General features: G+C 32.9%; 1 protein-coding gene across 1 annotated transcript; it reads left to right on the forward strand.

Annotated features, from left to right (window-relative positions):
• The first annotated feature begins 9,987 nt into the window (after positions 1–9,987).
• On the forward strand, positions 9,988–12,111 carry LOC149509285 (cytochrome b6). The gene is made up of 2 exons (XM_089757749.1): positions 9,988–10,402; positions 11,227–12,111. Exons 1-2 carry the CDS (start codon positions 10,397–10,399, stop codon positions 11,866–11,868), a joined length of 648 nt encoding a protein of 215 aa, XP_089613875.1. The 5' UTR covers positions 9,988–10,396; the 3' UTR covers positions 11,869–12,111.
• Positions 12,112–19,354: the final 7,243 nt, after the last annotated feature.

Below are 19,354 nucleotides of genomic sequence, written 5' to 3' on the forward strand. Positions count from 1 at the left end.
AGGAAAATCTTATCTATCGAATCATTGTACATTTAAATTTTAATTTTGAATTAGGAATTCCGGGTACAAATATACAAATACAAGTGGTCTTTAACCACACATACATGTGATTATATATGTATTACCATAATGTATGTAATACGATAAAGAAGGAGGATTTTAAATGCGAGATCTAAAAACATATCTTTCCGTAGCACCGGTACTAAGTACTCTCTGGTTCGGTTCTTTAGCGGGTTTATTGATAGAGATCAATCGTTTCTTCCCGGATGCGTTAACATTCCCTTTTTTTTAATTCTAGTTATTGTCGCGGGACGGGGTGAAAAAGATTAGATCGATATACAATCAAATATCTGTGACTAATCTCTCGCCCCCCCTTGACTTTAGTTGTTTTTAGAATTATAATTATATAAGAAATGAATTCTAATTATATAAGAAATAATTCTATTTAGTTTTTTTAGAATTCTAATTATATAAGAATTATATAAAATAAATAAGGAAGGTAGAACGAAAAAAGTGGATTGAACCTCAACAAAACTTGGGTTCAAGCTCCAATTAAATTACTAGTAGAGCGAAAAGAGAAATGTGGCTGGAACAACAGTATCCTACAAGATACTTAAAGAAAATACCGTACTGTGATTCTAAATCGAGTTAGAAATCATTGTATTACTTATTTACTATTAGTATAATACATATTGATTTACTATATTGATTGCAATTGATTGCAACGAAATCTTTCAGGATTTGGTTTTGAGTTAGCAACTTTTATTTATTTATTTTCATTCCTTTCTTCTTCACTTTTGATCGGAAAATAGAAGAGTTGGGTGAATTAAAAACTCAAAGGGGGTTCATGGCCAAGAGTAAAGATGTCCGAGTAACGATTATTTTGGAATGTACCAGTTGTGTTCGAAACGTCGTTAATAAGGAATCAACGGGCATTTCCAGGTATATTACTCAAAAAAATCGACACAATACGCCTAGTCGATTGGAATTGAAGAAATTCTGTTCCTATTGTTACAAACATACAATTCACGGGGAGATAAAGAAATAAATCGAATCAAGTACTCGTATGTCAACCCTTCCCGAGAATATGAGAAAATAGGACATTAGGTATTTAGGTAACATTAGGTATTTAGTATGAGAAAATAGGACATTAGGTATTCAGGTATAATAATATATATTATATAATATATTAAGTAATATTAAGTATATAATTAGTTAGATATAATATATAACTAATATATAACAAATATTTTATTTATATATTAGTCTATATTTGTATTTCCTTGTCTATTCCACGCTTTCTTTTTAAAGTGAAGTTTTTAGTTTTAAATTATTCGATATGCACGTTAATAAATTTTTAACCTTTTTAACCTGGTATATGATTGTATCAATATTCTTTTATTTTTTTTTATTCTATTTTTTATTTAGTTCTTATTTTTTTAATAATTTTTTTCTTTATTCTCGAGTCAATTATTTATTTTTTTAGTTTACCGTCTTCGAATGATTTTTAGTTTACAGTCTTCGAATGATTAGGAGTTGGATTTTCATTGATTAGGAATTAGATTTTTAATATCACTAACTATTTTTTTTTTTATTTTCTATTCGTGCATAATGATTATTTTAATATTGTTAATTTTAATATTGTTGTTAATTTTAATATTGTTAATATTGTATTATTTATTATATTGTATGATTTATTCATTACTATATTTTTTAGTTATTACTATATTTTGTATTTATTACTATATTTCATTATTTATTTCTTATTTTATTAATTATTTATTATTTTCGTGTCGGTTCTATATATATTTATAAATTATATTTATTTATTATTTATGTATTATCACAGTTATAGATATTTATTTAAATTATATTTATATATTAAATATATTAAAATATTAAATTATATTTATATTTTATATATTAAATATATTAAAATATGAAATTATATTTATATATATTTATAAATTATATTTATTTATTATTTATGTATTATCACAGTTATAGATATTTATTTAAATTATATTTATATATTAAATATATTAAAATATTAAATTATATTTATATTTTATATATTAAATATATTAAAATATGAAATTATATTTATATATTAAATATATTAAAATATGAAATTATATTTATATATTAAATATATTAAAATATGAAATTATATTTATATATTAAATATATTAAAATATGAAATTATATTTATATATTAAATATATTAAAATATGAAATTATATTTAAATAAATATCTATAAATAATATAATAATAAAATAAACTAATAAAATAAACAAATAAATAATAAATAAATAATTAAAATAAACTAATAAAATAAACAAATAAATAAGAAATAAATAATAAATAAATAATACAATAATAAAAAAAACAAAGCAAATCGTATTTATTCTATTAATTCTATAATTTGAATTTGATCCGATCAAAATAGGATTTTAGAAAAGGATAGGATAGGATTATTTTTAGAAATAAGGAATAAAGAAATGATGGATAAATACAAGCGATCTTTTCGTAGGCGTTTGCCCCCGATCCAATCGGGGGATCGAATTGATTATAGAAACATGAGTTTAATTAGTCGATTTATTAGTGAACAAGGAAAAATCTTATCTAGGCGAGTAAATAGATTGACTTTAAAACAACAACGATTAATTACTATTGCTATAAAACAAGCTCGTATTTTATCTTCGTTACCCTTTATTAATAATGAGAAACGATTTGAAAGAAGGGAGTCGACCGCTAGAACTAGAACCAGAAATGAGAAACGATTTGAAAGAAGAGAGTCGACCGCTAGAACTACTGCTCTTAGAACCAGAAATAAATAGGCTTACCCTTCAATTGACTCAAAATTATCAAACGTAGACTGATGCTTTATTCAAAAAATCTGATAATCAAAATTGTCGTGTCGTAAGAAAAAAGAAATAAATAAAAGAATCGAATCGGGTTGGGGAAGAAAAATAAATTTTTTTTTTTTTTATTGAGCGTCTTCGCTCATCTTGTTTTCTTGTTTTGATGACCTTATCAGAATTTTTTTATCATATTAATTTCTACTCTACCTCCCTCGAGTTCATTCTCGAGGGAACCCCATTTCATTTAAAGCATTTCGGTGGATTCCTTCCGATCTCCTTATTTTATAATCTCGTTGGAAATCATATAAAGACAATTCCTATTTGAGATAGCTATTTGTGCAAGTATTTTACGATTAAGAAGCAACTGTTTCTTGTACCGATTTTTTATTAATCTACTATAATTATAGGATACCCCCATTCCTCGAATTCCTGCATTTATTCGAGTGATCCACAAACGACGAAAATATCTTTTTTTCCTATCTCTATCCCGATCAGCCGAAACCAAAGCTCTTACTCTTTGTCTCCGAGCTATATATCCCTCTTTCATTCTGGTCATTGAATAAAAGAAATTTTGATGAATAACTAATTCTTTCTTTCAGTTATTCTTTTCTAGTCTATTAATAACAAAACGGATTCTTCCAATGTATAAAATAAAAATTCCAATGGCTTTTGCTACTATAACCGTCCCGCCCACGATTTTTCCTTTTTTCTAGGCATTTCATTTCGCCTTGAAATAAGAAATTGTATTGATACTAGGTATCAAAAAAAGCATATTAACTAAAATAAAGGAGTAAATAGAAATGGATAAATAAATAGTGGGTTCCATCGTTTCTATGGTTACTTCTTAAACGGTGAGGTCCCCTCTATACACCGGAGCTCATTCCTTCATTTAACATTTAATTGGTAACTTGTACAGTTCACACTCTTCGGCTCTACTCATAAATTTTTCAGTAATAGATCTTTCACAACGAGATCTATCTTATACAGTAACGGTATGTAATTAGGAGGATTAATTGGGTAGCTGACCCTGTTAGTCCGTTCTTTGCAAGAGTCGAAGCATAATCTTTTTGCTTTTTAAATAGGATTTTCCCCGCTTAATGGATAAGCATTTGCTACCAATGGGGAATTTTTAAAAAATTCCAAGATTGGATTTGCGCCAATGGAAACCATAAATTTCATACACAATAGAAGGATATGGTAGATCTATCTTTTTTAGATAGTGAACGGAAGAACCCCATTCTATTCACTGGTACTGATCGTTGATACTGAAAAATTGTTTCCTTTTTCTCAGCCCATGATCTGAACAAGTCGCACATACACCCTAGTACATCTTCCTCGGCGCTGAGGACATCCCCGAAGAGCAGGGGCTTTCGTGACATTTCTAATTGGCTGTCTTGCATTTCTAATAAGTTGTTTAATAGTTGGCATGCTGAATCATATACAATCATATACATAATAGACTGGTTTAGATCGATCCTAACCAGATGATTATGAATTACTTCTTTTTCTCTTTAATAGATTAATAAAATATTAATCTATTAAAGAGAAAAAGAAGGAAAGGAATAAGAGGGATTAAATCAATCTAAATCAAAATTAAATGGTGTTCCATTGTCGTCAAATGGTGGTCTTCCATTGCCATTGTCGTCAAATGGTGGTCTTCCATTGCCATTGTCGTCAAATGGTGGTCTTCCATTGCCATTGTCGTCAAATGGTGGTCTTCCATTGCCATTGTCGTCAAATGGTGGTCTTCCATTGCCATTGTCGTCAAATGGTGGTCTTCCATTGCCATTGTCGTCAAATGGTGGTCTTCCATTGCCATTGTCGTCAAATGGTGGTCTTCCATTGCCATTGTCGTCAAATGGTGGTCTTCCATTGCCATTGTCGTTAACTAGTCTCCATTTTTTATTCACTATAGGTTTGTTATTCACTATAGGTTTGTTATTCACTATAGGTTTGTTATTCACTATAGGTTTTTCATTCACTATAGGTTTTTCATTCACTATAGGTTTTTCATTCACTATAGGTTTTTCATTCACTATAGGTTTGTTATTCACTATAGGTTTTTCATTCACTATAGGTTTTTCATTCACTATAGGTTTTTCATTCACTATAGGTTTTTCATTCACTATAGGTCTCGATTCTGTACGCACTATATGATCCACAATTCCATGATCTTTGGCTTCTTTTGCTGACATAAAATTATCTCTTTCCATGTCTTTGTTTATAACCCATCGGGGCTGGCCCGTTCTTTGTACATAAGCCTCTATGATGTCTTCTTGCATTTTCATTACTTCGTCTGTTTCCATGACCCAGTCTTTGAAGCCATCATCCTTAAGCATACTAATAGGTTGATGGATCATTACCCTGATGATATAACATACTTCTAACTCACATAATGAGGCGAGAAGAATAGCTATAGAATTGAACAACCGTACAGGCATTTTTTGCGCATTGCATACGGCTTTACAATTGCATACGGCTTTACAATGGAATTCTCTTTTTTCTTTCATCGAAAAAAAGAGAAAATATAGAGTCTATTAGACCCAGATTAATAAATAATCCAATTACCATCCTTCTTTTTCTTTTTTTTTCGGAAAAGTTTAAAAATACTATGATGGCTCCGTTGCTTTATATATTTATTTCGTCTGTGATTCAGCAATCCCAAAGTTTCTTTTTTTTTTTGAAAAAAAAAAAAGAAAGAAAAAAAATAGTCTTTTTTTTTTTCGTACTCTTTCATAACATAAATATTGTTAATAGCCTCTGGTAGGAAAAGAAAAAAAGTTTGTGACGCCTGAGATGGGCCCACGATAGCTAAGATCAAATTGGAAATGCCCCTTCTCTCATACTACTCTTTCGATACATAATCTAATATTTTTTTTTGAAAAAAAAAAAAAGAAATAAAAAAAAAATTTCATATCGAATTCAAAGTGCCATGCTATTATTACTTACTAATTCATATTTCATATGGCGAAGGCATAGTCTTCTTTTTTCTTTCCATCAATAATAAAAAAAAAAAACTCATTGGCGCCGAGCGTGAGGGAATGCTCTGCGTTTGGTAATTTCTCCTCCGACCAAGAGAAAAGCTGCGATTGAAGCGGTCAATCCCATGGCTAGTGTATGCACATCTGGTTCCACTGCTTGCATAGTATCAAAAAGAGATAATCCAGATACTATCCCTCCGCCAGGAGAGTTTATAAAAAAAAACAGGTCTCGGCTATTACTCTCTATACTGAGATAGATCATAATACCCGCAAGTTGATTCGAGGTCTGGATATCAAGCTCTTTGCCCAAAAAAAGCAATCTTTCTCGATAAATTCGGTTGATTAGGATAAAATTGTATCCCTTAGTAGCCGTACAGGCACCTTTTGATGCATACGGTTCAACAAAAATTGCGAAAAAAAATCAATGTGTAGATTCCAGCCATCCTTTGTTTTTTCTAGTCGGACCTTTCTAACTTCTAATTTCTAATGAAGGGGCTTTTTCTTACATTTTTTAAATAAAATGAAATTTAAAATTAAATTAAAGAAAGATGAGTTTTGGCCCGTTTTCCTATAATATAGAAAAAATTCGCTAAACTTATTGCACAAACTTTTCATTGATCCATTTTTTTTTCATTGCGATTCAATCCAAATCACGATGTCATTTTCTTGTTCCTGAATGGGGTTCGTCAATTTTTTATTCAATTTTTTTAGGTTTATGCTCTACTCCGAGTAAAGATCTGCCCGATTTTTATTTGCACATATAGGACAAATGACCCAATACCACGTCTTTTTGCTATGATTTCATTTCCTTTTTTTATTTTAATTTAATTCCTTTTTCTTTCATGTTTTTCGCCAAATATTCAACGTATTTCCCATATTATTCGATTGATTAACAGTTTGAAATCGCTCTTATTTATAATTAAAAAAAAAAAGAAAAATTATGATTATGATATAGGTGGTAATCATAAATATATTACCAATTGGGTTTTTTCTAAACGGAGCCTGGATACTTCATTTTATCAGTCCAACCAAGCCAACCATAAATCATTCTAATTGAAAATATTAATCTGGATACACCCCCATGAAATGGATCTCTAATTGCACTTCATTACACTTCCCGCTACAAATTTTTGATAATTCAATCAATCTTTTTGGGGCGAAACAGGGGATATCTCGATCGGGCGAGAGAACGGGGGAATCCCATATGACCCAATATATTTGACAAGTCGCACTATATGTCAACCCAGCTTGCATCGTTATCTCCCGGAACTTGAAAAGGAACTTTTGGAATACCAACAGGCATAAAGTAAAAAGAATGTAAAATTATATTTCGCTTTGATTGTGGAAGCGTAATACGTAATGTAATACGTAATAATGGTCTTATCTTAATAATATGTAATATTATATTTCACTTTGATTGTGGAAGCGTAATACGTAATGTAATACGTAATAATGGTCTTATCTTAATAATATGTAATATTATAATATGTAATATTATATTTCACTTTGATTGTGGAAGCGTAATACGTAATGTAATACGTAATAATGGTCTTATCTTAATAATATGTAATATTATAATATGTAATATTATATTTCACTTTGATTGTGGAAGCGTAATACGTAATGTAATACGTAATAATGGTCTTATCTTAATAATATGTAATAATGGTCTTAATAATATGGGCCTTTATCATATTTTATACATAGATAGACTAAGGCCATAAAATAAAGAAAGGCGGAATGAATGAAAGAGAATTCTTACGAATAGGTCCTTTGAATGATGAACAAATAGGGATGCATTCATTCATAAAAAATAGGATCAACCCCCATTGCGTATTGATACTTATCGAGTATAGAATAGATCTGCTTCTCTTTTTTCTTCTGAGCCGAATTCTTCCCTTATTACTAATGGAATAGAACAAACATTAATCCTTTCTCCGAAAGAATCCACCGAAAAGGGGAGGTATTCCAATGCAATAAAGTTACATAGTGTCTATTTTTCGTTGATTTGATAAAGGGGTATTTCCATGGGTTTGCCTTGGTATCGTGTTCATACTGTCGTATTGAATGATCCCGGTCGCTTGCTTTCTGTTCATATAATGCATACAGCTCTGGTTGCTGGTTGGGCCGGTTCAATGGCTCTATATGAATTAGCTGTTTTTGATCCCTCCGATCCCGTTCTTGATCCAATGTGGAGACAAGGTATGTTCGTTATACCCTTCATGACTCGTTTAGGAATAACCAATTCATGGGGCGGTTGGAGTATTACGGGGCGGACTATAACAAATCCGGGTATTTGGAGTTACGAAGGTGTGGCCGGAGCACATATTGTGTTTTCTGGCTTGTGCTTCTTGGCAGCTATCTGGCATTGGGTATATTGGGATCTAGAAATTTTTTGTGATGAGCGCACAGGAAAACCCTCTTTGGATTTGCCCAAGATTTTTGGAATTCATTTATTTCTCTCAGGAGTGGCTTGCTTTGGCTTTGGCGCATTTCATGTAACAGGATTGTATGGTCCTGGAATATGGGTGTCCGACCCTTATGGACTAACCGGAAAGGTACAACCTGTAAATCCAGCGTGGGGCGTGGAAGGTTTTGATCCTTTTGTTCCGGGAGGAATAGCCTCTCATCATATTGCAGCAGGGACATTGGGCATATTAGCGGGCTTATTCCATCTTAGTGTCCGTCCGCCCCAACGTTTATACAAAGGATTACGTATGGGAAATATTGAAACCGTCCTTTCCAGTAGTATAGCTGCTGTCTTTTTTGCAGCTTTTGTTGTTACTGGAACTATGTGGTATGGTTCAGCAACTACCCCCATCGAATTATTTGGTCCTACTCGTTATCAATGGGATCAAGGATACTTCCAGCAAGAAATATATCGAAGGGTTAGTGCTGGGTTAGCCGAAAATCAAAGTTTATCAGAAGCTTGGTCTAAAATTCCTGAAAAATTAGCTTTTTATGATTACATTGGCAATAATCCGGCAAAAGGAGGATTATTCAGAGCGGGTTCAATGGACAACGGGGATGGAATAGCCGTTGGGTGGTTAGGACACCCTATCTTTAGAGATAAAGAAGGGCGTGAACTTTTTGTACGTCGTATGCCTACTTTTTTTGAAACATTTCCGGTTGTTTTGGTAGACGGAGACGGAATTGTTAGAGCGGATGTTCCTTTTAGAAGGGCAGAATCGAAGTATAGTGTCGAACAAGTAGGTGTAACTGTTGAGTTCTATGGTGGCGAACTCAATGGAGTGAGTTATAGTGATCCTGCTACTGTGAAAAAATATGCTAGACGTGCTCAATTGGGTGAAATTTTTGAATTAGATCGTGCTACTTTGAAATCCGATGGTGTTTTTCGTAGCAGTCCAAGGGGTTGGTTTACTTTTGGGCATGCTTCGTTTGCTTTGCTTTTCTTCTTCGGACACATTTGGCATGGTGCTAGAACCCTGTTCAGAGATGTTTTTGCCGGTATTGATCCAGATTTGGATGCTCAAGTGGAATTTGGAGCATTCCAAAAACTTGGAGATCCAACTACAAGAAGACAAGTAGTCTGATGCAAGATTGCTTTGTTATTTTTCGCTTCTATTTTCTGTTTGTGATTTGACATAGGCTGCTGTAAAAATCTTGATTAAAATCGCTGCCTTTTCTTTGATTCTTGTTCTTTCGTTATTTTATTCGGGAGATGATTCTAAATAAATAGGTACGGAAGCTATAATTGTAAACCACGATCGAATTTATGGAAGCATTGGTTTATACATTCCTCTTAGTATCTACTCTAGGGATAATTTTTTTCGCTATCTTTTTTCGAGAACCGCCTAAAGTTCCAACTAAAAAAATGAAATGATTTTTCATTATCTCAATTGAAGTAATGAGCCTCCCAATATTATATTGGGAGGCTCATTACTTCAATTAGTCCCCGTGTTCCTCGAATGGATCCCTTAATTGTTGAGAGGGTTGCCCAAAGGCAGTATATAAGGCGTACCCAGTAAAACTTACAAGTAAACCAGATATAGAGATGGCGACTAAAGTTGCTGTTTCCATTATTATATAATTATATAAATAATATATATAAATATAAATATAAATAATATAAATATAAATATAATTTCAAGATCACAATGGATCTATGATAAGATCGTTTATTTACAGCGGAATGATATACAAAGTCAACAGATCTCACTGAATACAAAATAAGATTTATGGCTACACAAACCGTTGAGGGTAGTTCTAGATCTGGTCCAAGACGAACTGTTGTAGGGGATTTTTTGAAACCATTGAATTCGGAATATGGTAAAGTAGCTCCTGGATGGGGAACGACTCCTTTGATGGGTGTCGCAATGGCTTTATTTTCGATATTCTTATCTATTATTTTGGAGATTTATAATTCTTCCGTTTTACTGGATGGAATTTCGCTGAATTAGATTCACAAGAACCACGAAGCCTCGCTTTTCAATACAAAAAGTGAAACTTTTAGTTCTCGGATTTTTTTTAGCCCATTCTATTTTGGTAGTTCGACCGCGAAATTTTTTTTGTTTCTGTATTTCCGGAATATGAGTGTGTGACTTGTTATAATTGATCCTATTGATAGTACAGAAAATGGGTCTGTCCTCTTGATCGAGATAGTTTTATCCCGTCGGATAGCCATTCTAGTATCTGGAGCACGGAATATATGAAATGGATCACGAAGTATTCGAACTATGATTCATACTTAATATTCAAACCTCGCGGCCGGACTCAAAAAAAAAAAAAATTTTCAAAGAAAGAGGTTTTTTATTTATAAATCGAGAAATTTTTTCTTCTTTCAAACTCTCATTTAGTTTATGCTTATTTTGATCAAAGGACAAACCTTTCTTTTCTTTGTATTTTTATTTATTATATCTATTCTATTCATTGAATAAGTGATGATCCAATAATTCTTACTCAAAGAATCTTTGGACTTAGTTTGAAGGTTTTATTGAATCATCGCGGTTCTGGTATGAATCTGAAGTTTCAATTGATTCATAGGGTCTTAACAAGAGAATTCCTATTAAAAATAAAGAAAACAAGAATAAAGCCACATTCCATATAAATAACAAATCAAAGCAAAGAAAAAGAAAAGAAATAAGTAGGTAAATAGAAGATTCAAGAGGCCTGATCAACATAAAGACGAATGCGCCGACTTGATTTTTTGGCATTATAATTACAACTACAAAAAAGAGCTTTCGGATTTTTACTCTTTTGTGTCTTCAGATAAAATTGAATGAAAAGATTAAGAAGTTTCAAACTTTCTATTCCATATCCGTTTCAGCTATTATTTGGGTGTTTTTGTTTGAGCTGTACGAGATGAAATTCTCATATACGGTTCTCAGGGGGGGAGTCCTCTTGGTTTACCTATCTCAATAAAGTCTATGATTGGTTCGAAGAACGCCTCGAGATTCAGGCGATTGCAGATGATATAACTAGTAAATATGTTCCTCCTCATGTTAACATATTTTATTGTCTAGGAGGAATTACGCTTACTTGTTTTTTGGTACAAGTAGCTACAGGATTTGCTATGACTTTTTACTATCGTCCAACCGTTACTGAGGCTTTTACTTCTGTTCAATACATAATGACTGAAGCTAACTTTGGTTGGTTAATCCGATCAGTTCATCGATGGTCGGCAAGTATGATGGTCTTAATGATGATCCTGCACGTATTTCGTGTCTATCTCACTGGTGGTTTTAAAAAACCTCGCGAATTGACTTGGGTTACAGGCGTGGTTCTGGCTGTGTTGACTGCATCTTTTGGTGTAACAGGTTATTCCTTACCTTGGGACCAAATTGGTTATTGGGCAGTCAAAATCGTAACAGGCGTTCCGGAAGCTATTCCGGTAATAGGATCGCCTTTGGTAGAGTTATTGCGTGGAAGTGCTAGTGTGGGACAATCCACTTTGACCCGTTTTTATAGTTTACACACTTTTGTATTACCCCTTCTTACTGCTGTATTTATGTTAATGCATTTCCTAATGATACGTAAGCAAGGCATTTCTGGTCCTTTATAGAGAATATAGACCATAGCTATATTGTAACCAATCATTTATCTTATTACTTGCCAATCATTTATCTTATTACTTGGGGGAGGAACAATAGTATTTCATTGCTACAAATATGGATTGTTGAAAAAAAAAAAAAAATAAGACATGTATTTGGATATTTCCTTTCAACTCCACAATATTCTATTATTTATTTGATATGACATGAATAGTTGAAGGGAATTCCCCGAAGAGAAAATGGATTATGGGAGTGTGTGACTTGAACTATTGATTGGGCCATGCAGAAATATGCCTTTATCTGCTACATTGGAATTCACAACCAAATGTGTCTTTGTTCCAACCACCGTGTAAGCCCCATACAATGGATAGGCTGGTTCGCTTGAAGAGAATCTTTTCTATGATCAGACCTGACGATGTCGTGTATGAACAGGGCTCCGTAAGATCCAGTAGAATAAGTGATTTGGCATAATGCAAATTAGATTTTATTTATTTATTTTTATTTTTTTTTTACTTTCTTATCTTAATAGTATGAAAATACATTCATTTCTTCTGCATCGACCCGATTTATTATTATTATACTATCGGAGTGAAACAAGGGATCTAAAGAAGAGCAAAGGCTAGACTATATTAGTAACAAGTAAATCCTTTGTATGTAAAAAATCTCGATATATTTTTGGGATAAAGGTGAATCGCAAGGCCTAAGACGACCCAGAAAGCACTTGATCACGATCAACTTTGTACGCCTACTTGGGTATTGAGCATTTACCTGTAAAAATGGCATTCCTTGGAATGTATAGTTGCAACTTCGTAAAATGGAATCAGGTAACTTTTTTCTTACATATGAAATCATTCATATATGTGTGGATAACATATAGATTCATTTTATATGTATCCGTTTGTATCCATTTGATTCGATTGATTTTTGCTTGAGCCGGATGATGAAAAATTATCATGTCCGGTTCCTTCGGGGGATGGATCTAGAAAAATTCACCTATCCTAATAACAAAAAAACCTGACTTGAACGATCCTGTATTAAGAGCTAAATTAGCTAAAGGTATGGGTCATAATTATTATGGGGAACCCGCATGGCCCAATGATCTTTTATATATTTTTCCAGTAGTAATTCTCGGTACTATTGCTTGTAACGTAGGCTTAGCGGTTCTAGAACCTTCAATGATTGGTGAACCCGCGGATCCATTTGCAACTCCTTTGGAAATATTACCTGAATGGTATTTCTTTCCTGTATTTCAAATACTTCGTACAGTACCTAACAAGTTATTGGGTGTTCTTTTAATGGTTTCAGTACCTGCGGGATTATTAACAGTACCTTTTTTGGAAAATGTTAATAAATTCCAAAATCCATTTCGTCGTCCAGTAGCGACAACCGTTTTTTTGATTGGTACTGCGGTGGCCCTTTGGTTGGGTATTGGAGCAACATTACCGATTGATAAATCCCTAACTTTAGGTCTTTTTTAAATTGAATCAATTTTAAAATAAAATATCATGATGTGCGTATCTAGGGAGTAGTCACTTCAAAGTCAAAGTGAATTCTCCCTAGATACATTTATTCAATTCTGGTCCCAATATATGGATTGTGCTGAAGGTTCAAAATCCATTTTCGTTTTTTTTTTTTTTTTTCTAATTTTCTAAAGTAAAAAAAAAAAAAATGAAATAAATCCTAAATCCAATGGATTTAAAATTTTGGTAAATCAATTTCGCAATGCTTTTCTACTTCTTTTCTAGAATGCCCAATATTTGTTTTACATCTTCTATGCGAAAGTGTTCAATTTTCATAAGGTCTTCTTGACTGTTATTCAAAAGGTCCAATAATGTATGTATATTGGACTTTTTGAGACAATTATAGATCCTGGGAGGCAATTCTGATTGGTCAATAAAAATATATTTCAATGCTATTTCTTTTTTCTTTTTTCTTAGTTTAGCTAATCTATCATGAAAAGGAAAAAAAGGTAAAGTAACGTTGTGTTGATTGTTTTCTAAATGTAAGTTTTCTTCTTCCGCATCTAGAAAGGGAATAAATAAATCAATCAAATTCCGAGAGGCTTCATGAAGTGCTTCTTTAGGAGTTAAACTTCCATTTGTCCATATTTCTAGAAAAAGTATCTCCTGTTTTTCATTATCATTCCCATAACAATGAATACTATGATTCGCATTTCGAACAGGCATGAATACAGCATCTATAGGATAACTTCCGTCGTGAAAGTTCTTTGGCGTTTTTATACCGTATCCTCTATTTCTCTCGATTTGTAATCCAATACACAAATCAATTGGTTCGGTTAGGCTAGCTATATGCTGTGTATTATCAACGATTTCCACAGAAGGCGGTAAGATGATGTCTTGAGCAGTTACATATCCGGGACCCTTGGCACAAATAAAGGCGTTACGAGTTCCATACAAATTACTTCTCAATACAATTGCTTTTAAATTCATTAAAATTTCATGTACTGATTCTTGAATACCTACTATGGTAGAATATTCGTGTGGTATTTTCTCAGATTTTGCACGTGTAATACATGTTCCTTCTATTTCTCCAAGCAAAGCTCTTCGCATCGCAATGCCTATTGTGTCGGCTTGGCCTTTCATAAGTGGAGACAGAATAAAGCGTCCATAATAAAGACGCTTACTATCTGTTCTTGATTCAACACACTTCCACTGCAGTGTCCGAGTAGAGACTTTTACTTTCTCTCGAACCATAGTAATATTATTTTATTTGATCAGATCATTGAATCATTTATTTCTCTTGAAATCTCTTTAGTGTTTATTTCTACACACGTTTTTTTTTAGGAGGTCTACAGCCATTATGTGGCATAGGGGTTACATCCCGTACGAAACTTAATAGTATACCACTTCTACGAATAGCTCGTAATGCTCCATCTCTTCCGAGACCAGGACCTTTTATCAGAACTTCCACTCGTCGCATACCTTGGTCTACTACTGCTCGAATAGCATTTCTCGCTGCGGTTTGAGCAGCAAAAGGAGTCCCTCTTCTTGGACCCTTGAATCCACAAGTACCGGCGGAGGAAGAAGAAATTACCTGACCCCGTACATCTGTAATAGTAACAATGGTATTGTTGAAACTTGCTTGAACATGAATAACTCCTTTTGGTATTCTACGTGCACTTTTCCGTGCACTACTGCGCCCATTCCTACGTGAACCAACTTTTGGTATAGGTTTTGCCATATTTTATCATTTCATAAGGATAAGTCAGAGATATATGGATATATCCATTTCATGTCAAAACAGATCTTCTATTTTTATTTGTTCATCGCTTTCTTTAAGATTAGTTTCTTTTCTTTAACTTTAAGGAGTTCTTTTTAGAATAGAAAGATTATCCTTGTCTCTGTTTATGTCTCGGGTTGGAACAAATTACGACAATTCGTCCCCTCCTACGGATTAGTCGACATTTTTCACAAATTTTACGAACGGAAGCCCTTATTTTCATAGTTGTTATTCCTTAAATTTTTCCGAATCTACTTATTGGAAGAAAATAAGTTTCTTGAAATTTTTGAACCTTGAATTGGATCCCCCTGAAAGGAATCTTGAAGTTGAAAAAACTACCTAATCGTTCGAATCCTTGTTGCGGAGTCTATAAATTATACGCCCCCTGGTTGAATCATAAGCACTTACTTCACTTTTGTTGACTCTATCCCACGGTGGTATACGTATAAAACTCGATCGGACCCTTCCTGAAACATAACCTAGAATCAGATCTTCATTATCTAAAGGAATCTGGAGTGGACGTGATTCACTAATTAAACCTCCATGAATCCATTTTTGTTCTTTTATTCCAGGTAAAACTTCCTTGACGTATCAACTACTGTAGGGCAGGAGGAGTTCTATTAGACAACCCGTGCTTTTTTTTTTCACAAATGGAAAGTTTCGGATTCGGATACAATTCGGATGTTAGACAGATTACCATATATAACACAAAATTTCTCCGCCGATTCCTTCTAGTCGAGCCTCCCGGTCTGTCATTATACCCCGAGAAGTAGAAAGAATTACAATCCCCATCCCGCCTAAAATTCTAGGAATTTGTTGATAGTTAGAATAGATTCGTAGACCGGGTCGACTGATCCGTCGTAAATTTAAAATAGTTCTATATGGTCCTTTCCTATTCCTTCTATGCCGTAGGGTTAAAACCAAAAAATATTTGTTTCTTTCCCGATGTTTCCTTATGTTATCGATAAAACCTTCTCGTAAAAGTATTTTAACAATGTTTTCAGTGATGTTAGTAGATCCTATTCGAATCGTTCCTTTTCTATTCATGTCAGCATTTCGTATAGAAGTTATTATGTCAGCAATAGTGTCCTTACCCATGGTAAACTAAAATTATTGTTGCTCCCGAATTTTGATATAACCAACATGTTCTTTTTTTTTTTTTACTTAGTAAAGGTATATACGTGAGACACAATCTACTAATTAATCTATGTCATTTAAATACTCTAATTTAAATACTATAACTATATTGAATTGAGGTCTCGTCTTATAATACCTCAGGAGCTAATGAAACTATTTTAGTGAAATTTAACTGTCTCAATTCCCCGGCGATCGCACCAAAAATTCGAGTTCCTTTTGGATTTCCTTTTTGATCAATGACAACTGCAGCATTGTCATCATATCGTATTATCATACCGTTGTCGCGTTTGAGTTCTTTACAAGTACGTACAATTACAGCTCTGATCACTTCTGATCTTTCTAGAGGTGCCTTTGGTACTGCTTTCTTGATCACAGCAACAATAACGTCACCAATATGAGCATATCGGCGATTACTAGCTCCTATGACTCGAATACACATTAATTCTCGGGCCCCGCTGTTATCTGCTACATTCAAATGGGTCTGAGGTTGAATCATTTTTTTTAATCTCTTCTTTCAATGGAACAAAGGACGAAGAAAAAAAGAAATATTGTTTGTCAAAAAAAAAAAAAAAAGGAAACCCGCAATTGTTTTTTTTATTCCCAAGACTTCTTTCCTTTGGTTCTATATTCCTATCCTGAAATAATGAATTGAGTTTTTATAGGCATTTTGGACGCCGCTATTGAAATAGCCTTTCTTGCTATATTTTCGGCTACTCCGCTCATTTCATAAAGTATTCTGCCCGGTTTAACGACAGCTACCCAATACTCGGGAGATCCTTTCCCCGAACCCATACGTGTTTCTGTAGATCTTACCGTAACTGGTTTGTCTGGAAATATACGTACCCATATTTTTCCACCACGGCGTACATTTCGTGTCATTGCGCGGCGCCCCGCTTCTATTTGTCTAGATGTAATCCAAGCGGGTTCAAGTGCTTGAAGAGCATATCTACCGAAACAAATGCGATTACCTCGATAAGATATTCCTTTCATTCTTCCTCTATGTTGGTTACGAAATCTGGTTCTTTTTGGGTTATAGTTGATGGTTGTTTATTAATTCCATCTCTACTACAGAACTGGACATGAGAGTTTCTTCTCATCCAGCTCCTCGCGAAAAAAATGACTAAAAAATATTTTATTTTATTCTTAAGATATATAGGTAGTTACTGAATAATAGATTGAATCCTGGGATTCTTTGCTTTGAGATTTTATCTGATCTATTTGAGATTTTATCTGATCTATTATAAATTTGTATATCTTGTTTGGATATATATTGGATATATATATAAGTAATTAAACATGGATTCTATTTATAGATAATGTCTTATCTTGTTTTTGTTATAATGTTATAACGAATCTTTATTTTGTTTTGTCTTTTTTTATCATATTCATCTCGGATCGACAAAAATTTAACAATCAAATAAAATGAAAATAAAATTTTTAAAATGAAAATAAAAAAAAAAAATGAAAATAAAATTTTTAAAATGAAAATAAAATTTTCGCGGGCGAATATTTACTCTTTCAATATCTATTTCAGTTGTCGGGTTAACTCATGACCTCTCAGAATCAGAACAGAATAAAAAGAAATGAAGTGGTCTCTGGTTTGTTCCGCCATCCTACCCGATAAATCATTAGGATTCGTTTTCAATAGAATCCTCTGCATTCACGGGTTCCGTCGTCCCCATCGCTTCTCGATTAATGCTTAGGTCTGAATTCTCCAATGGAGCCTTAATTTAATATTTAATAAAAATTTAATATTTAATAAAAATAAAAATTTAATATTTAATAAATAATATTTAATAAAAAAATTTGTTAATTTGTTCTTTAGTCAACCTTCTCAGTCTTTATTGACTTAAGGCTCTTGATTTTTTCTTCGATGAACAGATATTCATCTAATTATTGATGAATCTCTATTGATGCTCTATTACATTGCTCTTTATGAGATGCTTCGTAGACCTTACATATTGGAATCATATATCATTTCATTTCTATTTCTTTTTCTCTCTTTCTCTCATCCTTCTATTTATCCACATACTTTTTTATTTTGCTTCACAATTTAGATATATTCATAATCAGATTGGTTTTTTTTTACTTAACTTAATGCAAAAAAAAAGATTTCAGTTGCTATAATGATATGACCAATATATCATATCTTGACTGATTCTTTGGATCCAGATAATCCGAAGCGATGAGTTGGTTATTAGTGCTATAGTTATTAACTTATACTGTGGTTCGCCCATTTTTTTTTTTGAATCCTAAGCCTAAAAACCCAACGAGTCGCACACTAAGCATAGCAATTATATCAAATGATCAATCAAATTTTTATTTAACCTTATAGAATATAGAATTTAGAACTGCTCATTTTTTTATTGAACATAAAAAAATGAAAGAATTTGTCATTTTTTGTTCTATCGCAGAATAGAACGTAAAGACAAGTAGAGTCTTATTCTTATTATTCTTCATCTATAAATATCTATAAATATCCAAATTTTGATTCCTAATACCCCATAGATAGTTCGAACTCTATAGGAGCAATACTCAATTTTCGCTCCAATCGTTTGTAGAGGAACCCTACCTTCCCGGATCCATTCGACACGCGCAATTTCTTTTCCGTCGATACGCCCTGCAATTTGTATTTGAATTCCTTTTGTATCTGCTTGCTCAGTTAATTCAATAGCCTTTTTCATTGCTTTTCGAAATGAAACTCGATTCTTTAATTGTCCGGCTATAAATTCGGCAAGAATATTAGGGTGCCCGTAAGGATTTGCAATTCTTGTAATAGCAATCTTGAGTTTTCGGTTCATACAATTAAGTTCTTTTTGCACATTCATCTGTAGTTCTTTGAGTTTTCGCGGCCTATCTTCAATTAATAATTTAGGAAATCCCATATAGATTATGACCCGAATTAGATCAATTCCTTTTTGAATCTCTATACGTGCAATTCCCTCGACACCGGAAGATATTCTCATATTTTTTTGTACATAATTCTTGATATAGTCTCTTATTTTTTTATCTTCTTGTAGACCCTCGGAATAATTTTTAGGTTGTGCAAACCAAAGAGAATGATGACTTTGGGTTGTACCAAGTCTGAAACCAAGTGGATTTATTTTTTGTCCCATAATC

The sequence above is a fragment of the Durio zibethinus genome, unplaced genomic scaffold (assembly GCF_047325235.1).
Source record: "Durio zibethinus cultivar Kanyao isolate XHJ-2024 unplaced genomic scaffold, ASM4732523v1 HiC_scaffold_205, whole genome shotgun sequence".
Classification (NCBI taxonomy): domain Eukaryota; kingdom Viridiplantae; phylum Streptophyta; class Magnoliopsida; order Malvales; family Malvaceae; genus Durio; species Durio zibethinus.